This window comes from Lissotriton helveticus, chromosome 2_2 (assembly GCF_964261635.1).
Source record: "Lissotriton helveticus chromosome 2_2, aLisHel1.1, whole genome shotgun sequence".
NCBI lineage: Eukaryota > Metazoa > Chordata > Amphibia > Caudata > Salamandridae > Lissotriton > Lissotriton helveticus.
This window is the reverse complement of record NC_136060.1, coordinates 484,125,098-484,147,138: the sequence shown is the minus strand read 5'-3', so window position 1 is coordinate 484,147,138 and position 22,041 is coordinate 484,125,098. Positions and strand designations below refer to the sequence as shown.

Sequence of the window (22,041 nt, the reverse complement as noted above, 5' to 3'; positions counted from 1 at the left end):
TCTAATCTATCCCCAGGAGCCTGGCGCACTCATTTACAAGACGTTGACAGTGTGCAGACAGAATAGCGGGAGCGTGTAGGGCACTGGATACTGGACCTGTCCCTGACAGCTTGTGATGGTGACCGATAGAATAGAGAGACACAGAGGGAGCAGACAGGGGGATACTCGGGGCACAAGTCCTAAACAAGCATTGAAAATGCAATAGGTCTCGACTTGGAGTAAGTTTGCTTTGCTAATGGTATTGTATAGCAAAGCAAATGGCTTTAACTTAATAAAAGGCGAGACCTATTGCATTTTTAATGCTTGTATTATATTTCTGTGTTAGCCTCTAAAGGAAGAAGAGTGTGCTGGCTCACCTCACTTTCAAGTACTAGCGCCCTTTGTTATGAATCGTCTGCATGAGAGTCTGGGTGTAGGGCCATTTGGAGAGCCACGAGTTTTGCATTCCAATTATCTGATATGGGACATTTACGTAGCCCCTACGAAGGGACACGCCTTCTGCCTTGGCCCAGTTGAGGACTGAGCAAAGCCAGGCCTGTAAGGGAGGCGGATACTTTGATTTACAGCACTTCGTTATTAATCGTTTGGCCACTACCAGCCCCAAATCTAGAAAGCGACTCGAGGCTCTGTGGTTGTTGTTCCTCCTGAACAAGCCCAGTATGCATAGCTCCCAAGTGTTAGATATTTGCTGATCTGTGCGGCTGTATAGGTGTTGTAACACCCCCTCCCAATATTGTTGTAGTAGAGGGCATGACCGTAACATATACGGTAGGCCTGCATCTACGCAAGAGCATCTAGGGCATGACATGTCCTGTCTATGAACCTGCCGATTTGATTTCTCCGGAGTAAGATACGCTCTATGTAACATTGAATTAATTTTAACCGAACATTAAGGGGACATATGTGGGACTTGCCAGGATTGTCCTCCATTCATTATATGTGCATGGGCGGACTAAGTCAGCTTCCCTGTTTGGGCGGAGAGGGGTCAGGTCTTGTGTAGTATGAAAACGGAAGGCATTTGCAAACCAGTGAGTTAGGTGTTTGCCTTCTCCCATTACATGAATATATTGAAGTATGAGGTTCATCTGTAACTCTTATGTTAAGTCTCCCTATCCGCGGTCCAGTAGGCTAATCCATGAGGCATGCATGAGAAAGTGCCCAGGAGTCAATCCTTTTTGTGTGAGCTCATTATACGTCATGAATGCTCCATCTAGATAAAGATCTCCCAGCGAGTATACCCCCGCTGCGTGCCAGGAAGTGAGATTAGTTACAGTGGTTATTCCATCTCCCCTGGGCGTTCCCAGCAATGGAATCGCTGGGGCATAGGGTGTGACCTTGGTGAGAAACAATAAACCCCGATAACTGTAGGCCACCTGCAACAGAAGGCGAAGAGGACCAGTCCTCCTACTGCAAGGGTGAAACAGGGAGAGAATGGCACTGACCGTATATGGGGCTTTCCTACCTGCTATGTCTGACTGGTGTTGTTGGTCCAATACCCATTGTAGTTGAGATGCTAAGTAATAGTGTTCTAAGTTCAGTACTGTTAATCCCTCCCCCCATCTGATGGCAGATACAACTTTGTGAGTGCTACTCTACATCGTGATTTGTTCCAGATTAAATCACACAGCATTAGCTCTATAGGTCGAAGAAAGATGCCGGAAGATAGAGCAGTAAGTTGGTAAAATAATAGAGTAGGCGGAGAAGCACCACCATCTTCATAAGCTACTGAAATAGCGTGCGTCTTCCAAAAGGTCATCTGCGATGATAGCGACGTAATGGCCCGCATAATATTGCCGTCAAGTGGATCGTGCTCAGTATGATATACCCTAATGCCTAAGTAGCAGAACATTGTTGGCTGCCAGGTGACCAGTATTCCTCCTATAGTAAGGGACGGGTCAGGAATGTTGAGATCGAATGGGAATAGGCACGACTTTCCCCATTTTACCTGCCATCCTGAAAGTCGAGCAAACCGATCCAGACTAGTGGGTATGGCGTCCAGAATCTCTCCTACATCTTTAATATATAATAACAAATCGTCTGCGAATAAGGAAATGACATGTACCTCAACTCCCAGATGGATACCCCACCATTCTACTGATGCTCGCATGGCCAACGCCAACGGTTATATGGCCAAAGCAAAGGGAAGAGGGGAGACTGGGCACCCCTGCCTAGTGCCTCTCCTAAACAGTATTAGCTGCGATATTAGGCTCCCGGTTGTAACTCTTACAAATGGGTTAACATACAGCAACTTCACTAACGTCATGAAATAAGGTCCCAATGTGTAACGAGGCAGAGCACTAAAAATAAATGGCCCTTCAACCGTATCAAAGGCCTTCTCCAGATCTAGCACCATGCATAACATGGGGAGCATATCGCATCACACGACATAGCCAGCGTAGGTTGGGAGTAGTGGATCAATCCAGAACAAATCTGTTCTGATCCACATGGATCAGATGAGGAATCAACGGTGCCAACCTTTCTGCGTGGATACTAGCCAATATCTTGTAATCCACATTTAGTAATACTAGTGAACGGTATAAACCCAGTTGCATGGGGCCCCTAACCGGCTTCAGTAGTGTGACTACAGAACTTCGCACACGGAGCTCGGTAAATGTGATGAGCGTATTGCCTCTTCATAGACCCTCTGCAGAGGTGGTGCCGAGAGGTCAAATAGGCCTTGTATATCTCGGCGGGAAAGTCACCTGGGCTAGGACCTTTCCCGAGGCTAAGGATCGGATCGCTCCCTGTATTTTCTCCAGTGTTATGGGTTCATTAAGGTCCATGCATTGGTCAAGAGAAAGTGCAGGAAATGAGAGGCCATCTAGAAAATCATTTAATTCCGAGTTAGAGACCTCCGCAGTTTATTGGTAAAGTGATTTAAAGTGGGTGACTAGTTCCTCATGTATTTCGTGTTGAGTGTACTTCAGTACCCCAGTGGGGGATTGCATTGCTGTGATGGTAATGCTTGGCTGCACCTGTCTAATTAGCCAGGCAAGCAGGGTGCCAGTTCGATCCACCTGTGAGTGTGTTCTGGCTGAATGTGCCACATACTGAAGGCATCTAAGCCTTTCAATTAAAGCTGTGTGTGATGCCCTCGCTTTTACTTCGAACAGCGGGAGGCATCCGGGGACATGGGTGCTTCCAATGATAATAATTCCTGATCCAGTCTTAGGGGTTCATGCTCCTCCTGTCAACGCATCCCAAAGCCTAACCCCAGCAGTTGCCTCTCAGTGTTGCCTTAAACGCGTCCCACTCCAATGAAATGCAAGACGCTGTGCCTGCAGTCTGCTCAAAGTACTGCTCTGCAGCAGTGTGGAGGTACTCACGGAAAGGCAAGTCTTCCAGCAGGGCAGGTTGCAACCAACACGTTGGAATCGTAGAAGGCCGTACATCCCACATTAGCCTTATATATTGTGGATTATGATCCAAATGTGTGCGACCTAGATACTCCGATTGTAACACATATGCATTAGATTTGATGTGCAAAATATCCTATCTATGTGGACATGGAGAGTGTGTGGCGCCTAGTAAAAGGAATATACTTGTGTGGTGGGATTGCTGTGTCTCCAAATATCCACTAGTCCCCATCCACAGGCCCAGCCTCATAGCAACATGGCCCCCATGGATGCAACCGTACCTCTCAGCGGTGGGAACGAGAGATTTAGTGTAGTGTCTAATACGTTATTGAAGTCCCCCCCCCCATCACCCATGGCAGATCACAGCATTTGGAGAGAATGGAGGCCAATTTATTCCAGAAGGGCCCGGGTCTTTGTTGGGAGCATAAATGTTACCAAGTAGTAGACATCTCCTATCTAGCCGACCTTTTAGAAACCCATATCTCCCCTCTGTGTCTACTTCCTCCTCCTCTATAAGAAGGGGGGGGATAGGTACCAGGGCGAACCCAAATCAGTACTCCCCGAGCAAATGCTGAATAATTAGTGGCTTAGATCCGACCCCTCCACGTACTTTGGAGCTTGTGTAATTCTAGGTGTGTGAGGTGGCTATCTTGTAGAAGAGCGATCTGTGCTTTGTCATTTTAGATAAGCGTAGACTGCGTACATACAAGAGGGAGAGTGCAGTCCTTGCACATTCCATGTTATTAAGTGTTGAGATGCCATATCAGTGGTGTGTTCATGAATGTACCTTGGGAGGGAGAACATGCTTGTATGTGATCATACCGAAAGATAATGTCTGTGATATATAGCAGTCGAGCGTAGTAGCGCCTGAGCATACTTTTCTTGTAACGAAAAGCCAACATGGCAACACACAATACCAAAAGAGTGGACCTCACAATCGCAAGGGACTGCCCAAACCTATAGCTGTATTATCTATGGACTAAATTAACCCCTTAACAGGCCTGGGTGAGAGGGGCTGTGATTTAAGAGCACCGTTAAATGCATTTTGATAACCCAGTGATTAGACAAGTAGACTACCAACAGCGGTCTTCTAAGTAGCTGCTAGAAAAGTGAGAGTCCGGAACATCCGCTGTTTCTCCTCCCCCTCCATCCCTTCGAATCTCAACCCCACCCCCTGCATTCCCACATTCAGCATCTATCGATTAGTCAACAAAAGCAGGCAAAGTCATATTAACAAGCAGCCCACTTATGAAAGTATATAGCATTGAGCATAAGATAATCCCTTCCGATGTTTGTAGAGTAACATCCGGCAAAATTAGAGAGCTAGTGTCGGAGGGCACGCTGCCGACGAGTCTTCATCAGTGGAGCGAGGAGACGCCCTTTCTTTGTCAGAGACTTGAGTCAGGTCTGATATCCGTTCCACTTCCCTGACTGCACGCCAGTGTTCTCTTATGATTTGTTACAGATTCAGCACTGCCACCAGTTAAGACATACTAGTTGTGATTTGTTGTTAACGTTGTTCTGTGGTTCTCATGACACCTCCACGCGTGCCCCTCTCATCTACTAGCCATGGGTCCGAGAACTTCCCTGATGACTCCAGCCAGTCCCATGTGTCTTGAGGCGTCTCAAAAAATTGTGTTTTACCGTCTGCCGTTTTACGGAGCCGAGCAGGAGTTGTTGTTTCACTGCTAAGAAAGAGCTGTTTGGCACTGCACCCTGATGGTGAAGTCCGGAAAGGACATCACTTTAGTGTTTTCTACGCGGATCTCTGGGAGCTTCCGAGTTTCCCTCAGGATTGAATCTCTGTCACGGTAAATAAGTACTTTAAGTAGGAATGGACGATGGTTTGAGCCGGTAGCGGGCCTCCTTAGAGGGAAGCGGTGCACTCGTTCGACTATGAAGTAAGAAGACTATGAAGCTGAAGGCAGAAGCTCCCTTAGCCATTTTTTTATGTACCCTGCCGCATCTTGGCCCTCCACTCCCTTCGGAAGGCCGATTATGCAGATGTTATTGCGTCTTGAGTGTCCTTCTGTGTCTTCCATCCTATTTTCTAGACAGCAAAGTCTCAGTTCATATTCCCTCATCTGCTTCCCCATACTGTCCACAGTGAGCTGCACTTCAGCTAGGGCATGCTCCAGGTTAGTGACGCAGTCAGATAGTTTCCTGTGATCAGCTTGTAAAAGTGTGAGGTCTGCTGTCACACTATCAATTTTGGATTCCAGTGATACCCTGGAGCGTTCAATAGCTTGGAGTATCGCATCCACCCTGTCCTCTGGCATCGGGTTCTGGTGGTCCGTTTCCATCACAGATGAGGACTGCAAGGAGGTCCTCTCGATCGCCCCATATCAGCTTCGGGTATTGTAGTGTATATACCTTCGTATGGGCTAACTTCTTGAATTTATGGAGATGGGCGGTCAAGAAGCGAACAGGCGACACCCCACCACCTCCCGTTTCTGGAGTATGTTGCCTAGGGGCCTGGTATGTCCCCAGCAGTAATGTTCCAGTGCCCTACAAGCAGGCCGGTTATGAACGGGTTGCAAATCCAACCGTAAGTGTAGCCCAAAACACAGCACAATGTTTCTGTTGAGTGTTTTTTAGCATACAGCCCCACGGAGTATCTCGATGCGGGCCACACACTTCGGCGTGTAATGGTAGAATAGGAATCCAAGCGATGCGCCAACGTTGTTTCCTCTCCTCATATACACCTGTAGGATCATTTCAGAGGGGAGCTAGTGCAGGCAGGAAGGCATTCACCATTACATCCATAATAGTCCTGGGGCCCAACACACCCTCGATGAGTCCCTCTCCCAACTCTCACCACTGTTTTGAATCTACTGTGCTGGCTCTGCCATTGCATCCCGGCGAGCCTCAGAATCAGGGTGCCTCTTCCTGCTCATGGCCTTCCAGACCTCGACATCCTCAGCCAATACCTCTGCTTGCTCTGCGCAGCCCGTCGCCTCGGAGCTTTACTTGAGGGCTTGAACCAGGGCAAGCACATCGGCCCACTCCTCTGCAATTCCAACAGCTAGCTGTGAAACATTCTGCTCCCTGTCCGTCAGTTATTTCTTCTGGCTTTTACTGGCATAAGACGTGTTTAAGGCAGAGCACGGGCTGCACCCACATCCGATCCAACTGCTCGTCCCTGCAGGGTCGCAGCACCAGTCTTGCAGCCTCTCACGCTTCGCCGCTGCACTTCGGGTGCTCTGTAGCCCCAGTCGGTGTGCTCCAGACTGTCCTAGGATACCGCTTTTATGATGAAAATTACAGGTAAACTGGGTGAAGTGCGGAGTGACGTTAAAGTCTGCACAAAATCTGGCGCTTGCAAGCCATGCTCCCTTGCTGAGGGATCTCTCATGCTATCAAAAGAAGCCAGAATCCAATTCAGCATGGCCTAGATCATCTACAGAGCGTTCTATGTCCCCCTCGGTACCTATCTTAATGACATGTGGAGGAGCAGCCAGTAGCAGGGTGTGCATTGATGAGTTTAAGTTGGTGGATGCAGAAGGATGTGGGTCGAATGGAGCTCCTCCTGGCTTTACCTGTATGATCTAGAAGAAGGTCAGATGCCTGAAACCAAGGTCAGATACACTGACTAATGAGTGCTTTGGGATTTAGAAGAGCTGAGGGGTACAGCTCGAAACTAGTTGGCTTTCTACTAGGGTCCCGGTTTCATAATTGAACCAGCTCACCTAGATATATCTACTAGGAGCACGAATAAAGTCTTTTCCGCCCACTAGTATGATATTTTTAACTCACACCACTCCACTCACTTCCCTTTTCACATGACACCACACATAGTCCTCAATTAAAAGTGCTCCTAGGGACGATGGCTGGACAAGGGTGGGTTTCGCCGTGGACGGGTCAAGATATAGGCCCAGGTACAACACTCATTATGCCACTGTAAATTATGCACGTCCCAATAGATTCAATTGCCTTGATGAAGTAGATTGACTTCGAGGGGGTCTTTCCTCACAATCCCACCAAGTCATCGTAACTGAATCTGCAGGACAGGGGACGGGAATTGGAGTGACTGACACCACCAATGGAGAATTGGATTCACTCCAAGGTGGTAGTTTGAAATCTCTTAGCCCTAGGGGCCTTGCAGATGCCTCATCCTTGAGTCAAATGGGTAGTACTCTAACTCCCCAAACCCCCGGTGTCCCAAACACAACATCCACTGCTCAACTTATCAAGGAAACACAAGAACGGCTCCCCGTACCTCCATATACGGGCATTGTACTTGAAACAACTAAGGGGCCCCCTTCTAAATCCATTATCGAAACCCTAAAGATCCTCTCCTGGAATGTGGCAGGTATTGCAAACAAAATACACACAGCAGACTGGGATCTTTTAATAGGCACCAGTGATATCTGTCTCTTCCAGGAGACGTGGGCCAGGGACCCATTGAGTAGAGCGGGTTTCGCAGTTTTTGAAATCCAGGCTAGGTGGAGTGGAAAGGGGAGACCTTCTGGGGGGTCTAGCGATTTGGGTAGCCAGTCACAATGGATGCACTGCGGAAAACGTTTCTACGTTCTCGCAGGACATCCAGTGTGTACTTCTTAGGTGGCCCAATGCAGTAAAATTGGCAATTGTAAACGTATACTCCCGTCCAGTCAGTGTAGTCAAGGAATCGCCCACTCTGGAAGACCTTTCGTCTTTTCTGGGCTCACTGCCAAGTAACCATAAAATTGTGATGGGCGGAGATTTTAATTGCCATTTCGAACCTCTGGAAGGCCTAAAGGAGGGTGCCCTTACCACTGAAGACAACTTTTGGGGTGTCCCACCATGTTCATCCCCTCATCCCAAATCTTGGTCACCACTTGCGGTGCAAATCATGTCCCTCACTTTAAACTACGCATTGAGGGCTTGTAATGGTCGCACTCCGTCAGACAGCCCCTCATCGTGTACCTTCAATAGGAAGGCCCATGAATCGAGGCTGGATTACATCTTTGTCGACATTGGCTTATGGTCCAAGGTCCAGGATTTTAGAGTATCTCCCAGAACAGATAGCGACCATAATGCACTTTTACTAGATTTGAAACACCCTGCCCCCGTTGCTGAGTCACTATCTACCAACCACAATGATGACCCAAGAAACCTGGCCCTTAGTTCTAACAGGCGTAGGGTAAAATGGGGGAAAATAATTAGTACAGAGGAAAATATACGTAAAATCTTTGATATAGCACTCCCGAAGTTTGTAGAAATAGATGAACTAATTAACCAGCCTAGACCCCCAGATTGTAGCGAAAAACTGGGACATATCCATGCAAACCTAGTGGGATCACTAGCTGAGGTTTTCTACCCAGTGGTAGCCCCTCGGCGCAAACAGACCCGAACCCCAACATGGTACAATTCTTCCTGCAAAAAGGCCAAGACAGAGTTAATTGCCACAATTAAAGCAGGTTCAGACAAGGGCACGGTCGCCAAACTTAGACGCGAGTACAAGGAAGCTATGGCTTTAGCAAAGACGGAGTGGGATTGGAATCATTGGCAGGATCTCTCCTCTGCATTAGAAACCAGGGACTCGAAAAAATGTTGGTCCCTGGTAAATAATGGCACAGGAGAGGTTAAAGCTGCAGTGGAGCCTAATATCGCACCATCAGTCTGGGAAGGCCACTATGGCAAATTGTACCAGGATACTGAACAGCCCGCCTACGAAGTGGCCCCCGATGCTATATCCACCACTGCAGTTGGGTTGGAATTTACTCTTGGTGAGGTGGTCGGTGCAGTAGAGAGACTGGCAATGGGGAAGGCCCCGGGATTGGATAGATTGCCCGGTGACCTCTTTAGACAATACCCTGAGATCTGGGGCCCGTACCTCCTTATTCTCTTTAATGCCATCCTGGGAGGTATGGAGATCCCCTGTACTTGGCTGGGAGCAGAGATAGTGCCAATTTACAAAAAGGGTTCTCCTCTTCTCCCAGCCAACTACAGGCCGATTAGCCTCATAGATGTTCCCCAAACACTCTTCTCTCGTCTTCTCTTGGACCACCTCCTGGATTGGATGGAGGCAAATGAAATCCTGAGTCCCCTCCAGGCTGGTTTCAGAAAAAACACGTCCACCATGGACCAGATCTTCCGCCTCATCATCCTGTATTGGAAAACGTTGAGGAATGAGGAGGGGAGGCTATACATGGTGTTCGTGGATCTGAGGTCAGCCTTTGACTTGGTCCCACGTAAAAAATTATGGGAGGTTCTAAAGGAGTTGGGTGTTCCAACCCAACTGTTGCATGCCATAATTAGGCTCCATGACGGCAACTATGCGCAGGTCAGGTGTGGGAGGGATGGAGCGCCGTCATCAAGGTTTCCTGTTCTCAGAGGGGTAAGGCAGGGTTGCGTCCTGGCGCCAACCCTGTTTTGCCTCTTTGTCAACAGCGTTATATCTCACCTTGACAATGTCAAAGACAATGACGCCCCTCTTCTGGCAGGCAGGAGGGTGCCAGCTATTGTTTGCTGACGACACCCTCCTGCTCTCCAAAACCCCAATGGGGATTCAAAGGATCTTAGATGGACTTGGTCTCTTCTGTAGACAACATGGTCTAGAGATCAATACAGAGAAGACCAAGTTCATGATCTTCAACCCATCCCCAAAAACCAGACCTAATCCCACTCTGAGTACAGCTAGCCTGGAAAGGGTCACAACCTTCCAATATTTGGGGGTAACACTACATGAGAATCTATCCAGGGACCCCCAAATAGCAAGATCCCGGCTAAAGTTGTCCCAACTTTCTGGTGCAATTTTGAAGGTTGCAAACACTTCAACCTTCAAACCCATAAGTCTGGCACTGGAAATGTACAAAACGCAAGCCAAAGCGGCCGCATCTTACGGCAGTGAGCTATGGGGGTACAGAGCAGGTCCAGATCTCGTCAGAGTGGAAAACAACTTTCTCAGACGTCTTCTGGCCCTCCCCCGTGGCACACCTCAATTTCCCCTAAGACTGGACGTGGGTTTACCCTCTATCGCTGCTGAGCTGGAGTCTAAGCCACTAAGATTCTGGCACAGGCTCTGGTCCACCAGTGAGCTTGAACACTATAGGAGTGATCTTACCCATGTAATGGACCTGAACCAGCGAGATAGAATTCCCTGGCTGGCTTTTGTCAAGAAAGAACTGTATCGTTTAAAATTGCCTGAACTTTGGGAGGCTCCAGTACTAGGTTGCCAAAGGCTATCCCGTAAACGATTAGTCCAAATTCACAAGGAAAAAAGCCTAGATCTCCTCCTGACCGCAACTAACAACGGCACCCTAACTGAACGTTTCTTGCAATCCAAAAACTCGTATGAATTTGAAGGTTTTATGGACATCATCTTCCCCATCCTAGCCAGGAAACTGTTTATACAGTGGAGGTTTGGCACTCTGCCTAATAAAACCTTCACCTGCAAATGGCTACAGCGGGACGATAAAACCTGCCCAGGTTGTAACTCCCATGATGAGGAAGAACCCCATCTTTTCTTCTGTCCTGCATACCATAGACCAAGGAAACACTGGTTGGTCCCCCTATGTAGGAACTTGGGTTTCAGGAGCCACATATATGCTTACAGAGTATTAAGAACTAGCACTCTGCCCCACATAGTCTTTGCAGTGGCGAAATTTATCATGGCTATGTGGCAGATTAGGAAAAAATTGCTAAATGCACAAACGCCAAAAATATGAATCTGTTCCTACTATTATGGATTGTGCTTTCTAATCATGTCATGAAATGTTTTTCCTAACAATGAATTGTTTTCCTAATGTTTATCATGACTGGAACAACCTGGCAATCAATCTTATGCAATGTGTTTTTATAATCGTAATCTCTTTTTAACATGGTTGTTTAAATGTAATGTGCTATGCATCTTTTATGGTCTAAAAGACCGAAATAAAGAATTTTTGGATTGGATTGGATTGGAAAAGTGCTCCTACGTAGTGGCGCAAGTCGCAGCACGCCTCAACCCGCGGCGGGTTGGGAAGCCCCTATGATGAAGCATGTCACCGTGAGGAAACTCTCGTGAGTGAGGGGTCTAAAGAAAAAGGATATCCCCCCCCACCCCTTTTCTTTTGTGTGAGCCACATCCAATGTTGACAGTGACTCATCGTTACAGCTAGGCTCTTTGATCCGATATTTCAGATTTTTTTGGACTTGTGCTTTGGGATTCTGCATTTGTCATTCCATAGGACCAGTTTGGTTCACCTGGTGATAATGTAGGAAACTGATCTGTTGAATTGTGGAAATAATGATTTAATTCCAAACATTAAATTATATGGCGAAATAAGGATGTGGAATATAACTCTTACTTGGTGCAGGTAGAGACACTTATTGTCTTTGTCTGCAAGAGTTGGCCCAGGAGTTCTGGCCTTGAGCGCTTCTTGGGAGGATGAAGTCCCAAAACAGGAATTGCTACAAGCCCTTCCCATATCTTCATCTTTTCTACATTTGAGGGGCATCTAGCATGTGGCATGGGGTCAGCCTGTGTACCGCTCAGAGATGGCTGCAGCCCATAGAGGGCCAGGTGAGATGCGAGGCAAAGTGAGAGTAGAAGGGGAAGGCTATTTGTGTTGGTTTAGGAGGTCAGAGCCATATGAAGGCTGGCTTGCGTTTTTCTCAAGATCTGACCTTAGAATTACTATCTTTGTCATGACAATATCCTGTGTTAGTAACCGCCTTCGATTTAATCTTTGCAGATGCCCACGCCTATGGAAAACAATCGCACTTTGATTGGACCTTCCTGTTTGCTGTTTTGGTGCCAGTACCGATTGTCATTCTTATCTACCGGTGCTGCCGACCCAATGGACCGCTCAGCTGCTGTAAGTGGATATTTTGTGAATTTGTTATGGGGCGGTTGGGTAGAGTTTCTACCTCCACAAATAATCTGGCTTTGGAACTGGTGATCCTCTGACTCTGCACCACCACCAATATCCAAGCTGCATCTGCCTCTGTTAAATCATCGTTATTCGGTCAGGGCTTATAGGCCGTCTGAGCTGGTTCTATGCGTAACACCATGTAATGTCCCTAGTCATTGAGAAATAGCAGTAAGAGGTGACTTGGCTCCAGACCGAAGCAACACCTGAACCCGGACTGACCTGAGACACAGCGGTTTGTGGGTTTCTAGCCGGGCGAGAAGTGGACCCTGAGAGACCATCCAAAGACGGAAGGGAAGGTCTGCTGGATATTAATCGCCTTCAGCTCGGGAATGTTGGAGGGATGTTAAGGTGTTACCAGGACCTCCTCAGGAATATTGTTGTCATGGCTTTAACAGTTAATTTGGTTAATTTCCAGGTCTGTCCTAAAAGTTGATACTAACTGCTGTATCTTCTCTCTCAAAGGTCTGAACAGACACAACACTGACTCTTCTGAGGTGTCTGAGGATGGAGCAAGGGATGTGGACCTCCAGGGTGTCCTATGAGGCATACCAGCCAGTGCCAACACGTGGTGATCCAACGGGCACTTGCAGGATCCTGCGCTGGCGTATAGGTTGCTCTTCAGGGATGCTCAGTGTCTGGACTTTACTTGATGTTGAGATTTCATGGTTGACTGGTGGACCTCTGAGATGCACAGTGTCATTTGAATGTACCGAAGACATGTTGCGTACGTGCTTCCTCCAACCTACTGTTCATCCGGTAGGTGGGCAACTGAGTTGCCTCCACAAGGACTGTAACTGAATCCCACCAGGTACCTCAGGGCCTTGTTCTTATCCAAACACAAATGTGCTGCTTATTCCGGCCTACACTCTGTGCCTGGGTGAGTTTGGTCCCTACGCATTTATTTTCAAAGATTTGCACTTTTTGCCGTAGGCTTGTGTTACTGTTTCTTCTAGACCAAGAAGGTCCTTCCCCCTTAGTGGCTGTATGACGCGTGTCCATATAAGCTCTGTAGGGTAAGGGGATTCTGCACTTTCTGCCAAGCGTGATTTACTGCAAAAAACTCAACTTTTGTTTCTTATTGCAGACTTTAATTGTTGTAAGTAAATGTCAGTAGTAATATATATTTATTAGTATTCTAAGTGAACCAAGGGTCAATAGAGGATGTGGCGTTACGGCGAAACTGGACAACCAAGTTCGAGTTTCGGCATCGGCCCACCATCCTGTGATTCTGGGCAAACAACTTAAACACCTCGTGCCTTAAAAATTAATGATTGTGACCATGTGTGCTGTAACTGTTGCTCATGTAAAGAGCTCCAATACCATTGGGTCGAGTTTGCGCCATAAAGTGTTATAAATGGTGCTTGTGCTCCGGGGGACCCTGTTGTATAGGTGCTAATTTAGCTGTGTTTCCAATGTTGCCATTTCTGACATTTAACAGCAGGTCCCCTCCACTCTAGGACTGGTCCTGTTACACTCCGTGCAAATATTCACTTTTTACATCTGCCCTTCTTTTCAAGCGGCAGCGTGCTATTGGTAAATTCTACCTCAAGGGCAGCCAAGGAGAGGGTAAAGTGAGAGAAAGAGGAGGCATTTACATTCCGAACTAGAAAGAAACATGGAAAGGGAGAGATGGAGAAGGTGAGAAAGGTGTATTGGATACATGCTATTTTGTTCAAGCTAAACTTACTTTATTCCAACTTTCTCATTATTATTGAAAAAAATCTTGTATAGCGCAAACAGCTACCCCCACAAGGTGCACTTTTTGGGAGTCTGTAGAATAGCCCTGCTGCCAAGTTCTGGACAATTTGAAGCCTCCTTATTGAGGCTTTATCCTCTTCCAAATAGAGGGCATTACAGTATTCCAATCTATATAGGATGAGTGCCTGAATGACTGTCCTTTGGGCTGAAAATGGAAGAATACGAAGGCTATTACACAGCCATTTCAAGATGGAGAAACAGGTAGCAGCCTCCTTTGCAACCTGGAGGTTCATGGATAGCTTTTTATCCAGCAGGAAACCAAGGTTCTTCACCTTTTGGGCCGGCGTGGGAAGGACGCCCAGGTTTTGAGACCAGTGTTGTGTGTTCCGTAGGGCCGGGTTCTTTCCCAGCACCAGTACCTCTGTCTTTTCTCCGTTAATTTCCAGAGCATTCGTGTTCCTCCATGAGGCGACCCCAGCCAGACAGGAGTTCATGGCTTCAGAGTTATGGTCTTGAGTGGAAGACAAAGAGAAAATGACGTGTGATTATCCGAGTAGGAAAATAAGGTCAGGCCGCAGCTTTCGGCCAGGCCAGCCACAGGTCGTATGTAACTATTAAATAAGACCGGACTTAAGGCCGAGCCTTGAGGAACCCCTGATGTAAGGGCATGACATGTGGAGGGGGCATTCACTGAAGAGATTTGAAAGTTTGGTCACTCAGAAAGAATGCCATCCAGGATCAGGCAGTTCCATGTATGCCTGGGCTGACCAGTCTCTCCGAAAGCACTGCTTCCGATATAGTGTCACAAGGCAAGCTGAGGTCTAATAAAACCAACTATGCCGTCTCCCCATCATCCAGGAGTTGCTTAAGATATTCTGGGACTCCTAGAAAGGTGGATTCTGTAATGTAACACTCTGAACCTTGACTGAGAGGGATGACGCAGGTTATTGGTCTCCAAAAAAGCAAAGAGTTGTCTATTCACATGTTTTTCCATGATTTTAGCCATGATGGGGAGCATGGAGATCGGTCTATAGTTCGACAAATTCAGGGGATCCAGATTGTGTTTCTTCAGGAGGGGTAGAATCATGGCATGTTTCCAAGGCTGAGGAATGTACCCTGTCTCTAAGGGGGAATTGAGAAAGCCCACCAACAGCCTCAAAATGTCAGGGTTCAGGGTAATAAGCTTCGCTGGGGAAAGAGGATCTGCGGGGTAGCCCGATCCTATGGATTCTACCAATGTTTTGAAAGGCGGTCCATCAAATGAGAAAGACAAAAGTTCCTACACTTTAATATGAACGGGGCAAACACTTCACCAGGGACCAAGTGTCTGTGTGAATATATCACTGATCTAGCAAAAGTAGTATATGAATGACATTTTGATCTTTACACAAGACAAGTATCTTACTCTAAGTTGTGTCTCTAGATCTACAACAAATCTAGCATGCGAAATTTTTAGCACAAATGTAGCTATACGATATGTATGAATACCATAGGAATTTATTAAGATATAAAGTATACACAATGAATCACATATTCAATAGACACAACAATTCTCCAACCGGAGGTTACAATCTAAAATTTATCACATAAGTCAATAAAATGTATTAAAAACAGTCAGAACAGTCGACGCAGTGTTTCGGTGCCACTTTATTTCCACCTTCAGGACTAAAAATAGTTTTCAACAGATCTAAAGAGCAAAAAATACTATAGTTTAGACACATGTAACTTTCGCAAGCTAGTCATAGTTCACAGTTAGATTCCTAATTAATACTAATGTTCTATCATATTTCAATCTCTTTGTAAAAAGAAGCTAGACTAAACACTTGTTATAAATACACATTGTGTTGTACGGTCTGTTTGTTTCAACACCTAGTTCTCTACACTTAGTCCCCCAGCATATGACATTACACTATTATTATAACATATTGCTTCTTAGAAACCTATTTAAAATTCATTATGATACACCAGTAATCATGCAATTGTCGTGCTAATTTTCACATCAGCTGTATAAGTACTAATATAATTTATTTATTTCACAGCCAATGCCATGTTACAATGTAACACTAGTTCAAACGTGCCCAAGCTACTCTCATGGTAAGCTTAGGTGATAATAACCTCTTAAATTAGTATCTCCTTTCACAATTAATATAGGTTCACTAGATCACAGTAGCTGATTCAATCATTGGCTAAAATATGACAATACCTTATCAATTGGATTATGTTACAATTTTGTAATCGTAGGGGAATTCAACTTTCGACCCACCAAGAGGCTACCGTGATACAGCCTATAAATGAAAAAGATAATCATTGTCTCCATTTCTCTAGTTATTAATCGGAAAGATTTGGTGTCTGCTTTAGTTTGCATTGCGGGACACTCTTATTGCATACCGTACAATACTAATAATGAATATCTCCTCTCTTGTCCATTACAGCCACCGTGATACTGGGAATATATGCGGATGGAATGAAAACAATTATCTATAAGGCAAAGAGACATCATCAATGCACATTGATTTACTTTTGTGCTTTTAATATTATACTGTTGTGCCGGTGAGTCAAACTCAAGGGTTGAATTTCTTACCTGCTCAGATAAGCACATCTGTCTTGTATTGCAAATGACACAAATATTGTGACCTGGCATCGACTTTTTAACATTTGGCGATAATGTGCTCTGGTCTTTGTAGTCCTCTATTCTGCAGGTATTTTAAAATCCGTCAACATAAAGTTCCACACGCCTTAATTTTAGAATTCAATTGGCACATGTTATAACACAAAAAAATCTTTGTTCACATTCTTGTGTGAATACCCGTTTGTCCTCCTATTCAATATGGTAGACATTCAGGGATTTTCAAATTAAACTAGAAGACATTGCTGTCATAGTAGATAGTGGTCCTTCTTTAAACTGTTTGCTTTGAATATGCTTAATTGAGAGGATATAGTAATGTGATTTTCATCTTTAATCTCGATTACATTTCCGTGATCTATAGATACACCCCATATTCTTTATATTTATTAGGGCGGTAAGTGATATCGTATACCTTCAAGGTTAGCCAAACATTGCAGAGCTTTATAACTACAATGGATTCATAAATATTAATCAACATACTATTTTTTGTTCTAATGAGGTTTTTACACACAAAAACTCTATTTTGTCCGAACTATGTTTAAACCCATATTGATAGTGGGTTGCACAGCGTTCATTTTATAAATATGCCTATGCTTTTATTCTGAGCAAATATTTTACATCCAATTCTCAGCATTTTTTTAAAAAGGTCTAATATAATGCATCCACTTTTCAGCGTTTGAAAACTAATGAGTAGATAGCTACGATATATTCGTAAACTAAATAGAAACATAAAAACATAACGGGCGTTCCTCTGTATCACTTACCAGTCTGAGTGCACGCGGCCTCCCTGCTCTAAGTGACTTCCGGGTTTGATGAATAAACTGTTACCCGGATGTTGAACTATTTATGTGACTCGGCCCCACCCACTTGGGCGGAGTTACGTTTGTTGTATAAACAGACTCCGATCTCTATTTGTTTATGTATTGCTTAATATGTTATCTGACACTCCCTAAAACATTCACTTTTATATTAAAATGCCAAGTATGCTGATGTTATCGTGCTACATACTTAAAGTGCTATCTATTAATATCTATACGTAGTGGACATCTTTGACTCCTCAACATAGCTAGGCAGATATTTATATTTCTAAATTACAATTAAATTTAAATCTTGGCAACTAGATGTCATCACTATTTGCAGGGCACAAGTCCTAAGAAAAGAAGTGGGGGAACGCTCACGTCACGACAGGAAGTGACATCATGAAAGGTGGCTTGCACCATCAGATTCATTGCCTCCCCTCGCTCACCCCCTAGATGCAATTGCATCAGAGAAGCCAGCGCGTGAGCAGCGTTCTGAATGGTCTCCGGTCTCGCCCCAGAGAGGCCAAAGAGTGAATTTGTGGCTCCATTTGCTCCAGTTATCGAGCTCCCAGTAAAATAAGTGGGGGGACGCCGTCCACCAGCGTGTTACACCGACTCGAGCCCTGACTATTTGAAAGGCGGTCCAACATCTCCCATGCAATAAGCTTCAGAGTAACCGGTGTTAAGCTTGTTGATGGGAGTCAGGGCTGGAATGATGGGAGCCTCAGTGATCAAGCGCATCATAGGCTGAGACCCGACATGCCCTCCCGCTTTTAGCAAAAGTTGAATATCCGCCACCTTTTTACAAAGAAGAGCGCCACTTCTTCGCACAGACACTGGGACAGTGTAGAAGACCGCGCAGCATTCTTGGGATCCGAGTTCTTGCACTACCCTAAAGAGCATTTTGGTGTAGTTTTGCGCGGAGGTGACTCATGCGTCTCTAATTGACTTTATTTCAACTTTCTCCTATTGTCGAAATTAAATTATCTCTGATCTGTTTCTAATTCTTGCCATGAATGGTGGTGTAGTCTTTTTTAGGTCCGGCAATATAATGGTCATAGAATCTCGTAGTGTAGTGACCAGGCCTGCCAAGGTTAGAGGGCATTGAGTACTCACATGAGCCATCTTCAGACACCTAGAGGCTCTTTGGTTTGGGGAAAGCTTCCTGCACCCATAATGGACTGGTGTAGCTTTGTAATATGTCCATTAATGCCAAATCCAGAGGCCTTGGAACATGCCCATATTGCGGCCACAGGCACGTCGGTGGTAACTGCTCTCCGTTAAACCGTGCCATTGCTGGTCGGTTAGAGCACAAAGAGATACCTCACCTTTTTCTGTCCTCCTATTGCAGCTTCTGTCCTTCTTGCCTCAGGCACAGCCTAAGCCTGTGCAGCCGTAAGTCCTACCTCCCAATTGACATCCTTTCTAAGATCTATAATGGACAAATGGACCGCTAAAAGCCCTCCATTTTGGTGGGCAATTGGACTCTGAATAGATGGGCATTTTGTAGCAGCGCATAGACAATGTTCTGCTGTTGGAAAGTGACTCTAACCCCAAGTAATTTTCAAGTCACTTCGGCCCGAAGAGTTGGTAAGAATGAGATATTTACACAGTTGTGGCAACCATGATAGAAACTTGTTGCGTTTGCGTCTCGAGTCCCACGTACCCCTTCGTCCAGGCACCATCATTGAGATACATACCCCTGACTGCCCTCTTTCTACCCCTTGCTTGTTCCTACACTCCGTAGTGAGGCACACACTTGTTTGGCCTTTCGCATGAAGCACTGCATGGACTCTACCGATCACTGGTGCTCACTGCCAGTGCTTGTGCCCAACATCAGCAGGGACTCACCGCAGCAAGTAGCCATCGAAGGTCAAGTGAGACCCATCACCCGAATCTGAGGATAACTGGCACACGCCACAGGCGGGGCCTTTGGAAACGTACTTTGAGTATCCTGACTTTGACATGAAAGCGCTGCAACAGGTACTCTGAGTAGAACTGTAGTGAGTAAAGACCTGCAGAGGGGTGGTAGTTTCCTAAAGCAAATCAGTGAGCAAGGGGGTTGGGGTGAATGGTGTTTAATTATCTGTACAGTGCAGCTGTGTCCTAATTCTACTAGTGATGTTTTTTACCAGATTTTATAACTATTTTTATATAAAAGATATTTTTTTATAATGATTGTGAATCTGATACTTCGCTTTAGGAGCCCTGCCCCGCGTTTGTTGTAAGTGATGCACTGTTGGTCCTGAAGTGTGTAAAGCGACAGAGGTTCTGCTTTCTGCCTAAATAATGCTCCCTTCAAGGGGACAACCTATTACTTTGACCTCTGTGTTTCTGATGTTATTCTTTACTGTAGAGAGCCTTACTACTGCCACATCCAAGTAGGATAATGACCAGGTTCTTTATTTTTTTTACCTTTCTTTAATTATTTGTAAGGTTTGCAGATCCAGAATTTGAATCTACTTTGCCAAGTACAAGCTTCATAGCCTTTTAACACAATTGCAGTTCTGTGAAGCTTGCCCTGGATTGGACTCACCAAGCTGTGAATCTTACCATGAATTTGCAGTTCAGTGTGCGGAACCTGTGATCTTGCTTGGATTCACAAACACAGTGGTAAAACATATTTTATATATGTTTTACCAGTGGTAGTCACCACTGTTTACTTTTAGTTAGGACCATTTTTCTGTAGGTGAAGCATTTTTAGGATTGCTTAAAACTTTAGCTCCGTTTGAGGAATCTTCTTGAAACTTTCCAAAAAGTCTCATTCCCCTCATTTAGTTCCTGTAAAGTTTCCTGGTGATCAGTCAAGCGGGTGGCGAGACAAAGGGAGGCTCCAAAACATGTTTTGCCCATACATTTTTCCATAGAAAAAATAGAGCTATAGCCAAAATGGCAGAACAGAATTACACCAAATTTGGCAGAAAGCAAGATCTTGATCCCGAAAGCATGCTTATTGTTATGCGGTGTAATTCCCTTCAGTAGTTTTTGAGAAATTAAGGTTAAAAAAAAAAAAGAAATTCCTTCGGAGAACCTATGGGGCAACTAATCTAGCGATAAGATTTGATTGGTTGCCACATCATCAACAAAGACATGATGGTATCCATTTTAGAACTTGGGCACTCAGTCTCTTGTCCTGAAAAATATTGTAAAAACAAAATATAAGAGGACACAATAGGGATGCCCTGCCACCCTAGGCCTAGTGGGAGTTCCAGTGGGACTCCTTTGGTGCAAAAAACTATTTTTTTTAAAATGTTTTTTTCGAAAATTCACAAAGGGTTTGCAGTATCATAAGAATAAAGGCTGCACCTGAGTCCAGGGTTGGCGTGGTTAGGTGCCGCAATGTATTTTATAGGGAAGAGGCCGAGCGAACCCCCTCCGCGAGGCCCCAGGGTCCCAATCCCCTGGGAACAATTTTTAAATTGGGGTAGGGTGTGAAAAGCCCCTACCCCAGTCACTTTCCTGAGGCCCAGGATAACCAATCCCCCAGGAGCAGGACGAAAAGTTGCTCTCACCAAGTGGGAGCGATGCTTTCTCCGCCGCACCCGGGATGGTGCTGGCAGGGGAGCCGGAGGGGCCGCGGGACTCGGGGTTGCCCCCACAGCACTCAGCACAGCAATGCTGTGGGGTGCCCGGGTGGGCACCAAGGAACACCAGTTTTGTAAGATTTTTTTTTTTTAAACAATACATTTTGCCGGCTTCTAAATGGACCATGGGGTCACTTGCAGAGAGGCTGCAGTGGCCGTTGGGCTTCCCCGGCAGGCCCCAACAATATTTAAAGAGGTGGGTGTCCGTGTAGGCACAGGACAACCCAAAACATAATAGAATAATAAATGACCGGCTGGAGCCGCCCATTTATTCTTCACACCTCCGGTATGTAGTGTGCTATAATGCCCTGCAAAGGCTTGTTATTTACATTTCGTGGATCCAGGTGGTGCCCCTAGAAGGGGCAGGAGCACCACCAAGCATTTTTTTAATAGGTAAATCAAACAGGGTTTTTGTAGACAGGAAGAATTGGCGCTCAAGCAGTATTTACGTTACTTTGTAAATGAAAAAATAATTTGGTATGGTGGTGCCAGGAAGGGGAGACCCTAAAACCCCTTACTCTGCGATGGAAAACCAAACACAATAACATATATCAATAATCCTGCACACTCATACAAGATAATACATCATGTTGATGAATTTCGAAAGCAAATGGAACGAATCCAGCGTTGAGGTCTTTGATCTTTTTAATCGGTCATCAAACACAATACACACAGCCAGCCGACACGTGTTTCATCAGAGAAACTGTGTTCTCCGACTCTTCAGGGCTCTGTGGCTGAATCCAAATCAGTAATATCTAGTAGATAAGTAGAAGCCACAGCCGGTGATAATTCCAACCCGGTGGGGTATTTCTAGGTCTCGGCAGAACGAAGGATAATCAGAAGTAAAATAACGAGCTGATCAACTATTCTGTTAGGAGTGACGCCAGTGCGGGTGAATAGCGGGATATTAATTTGATAAATCTAGTGAAGACGCGAGGATGCAAGCCTTATACCGTAACTAAAGGATTGGACAGCACCTACTCGTGCATTACCAGGACTGAACAGGAAGCTTTTGCTTCTTTTTAGGTGATTTTTGCAGTATTGATCATGCCCTAAAGTAACTATAACTCACACCCACGCCATAATTACCTCACAGATTACTTCACTCATGACATGCTGTATGAAATCATTGATAAC

At 45.5% G+C, this 22,041-nt stretch overlaps 1 protein-coding gene across 1 annotated transcript in view; it reads left to right on the top strand.

Annotated features, from left to right (window-relative positions):
• LOC144821687 (uncharacterized) overlaps positions 1-22,041 on the top strand; it is a 113,311-nt gene that overhangs the window by 85,002 nt on the left and 6,268 nt on the right. Inside the window, exon 8 of the mRNA XM_078678907.1 lies at positions 12,017-12,139. Within this exon, the coding sequence (XP_078535033.1) occupies positions 12,017-12,139 (123 nt within the window). The remainder of the gene's footprint in view (positions 1-12,016; positions 12,140-22,041) is intronic.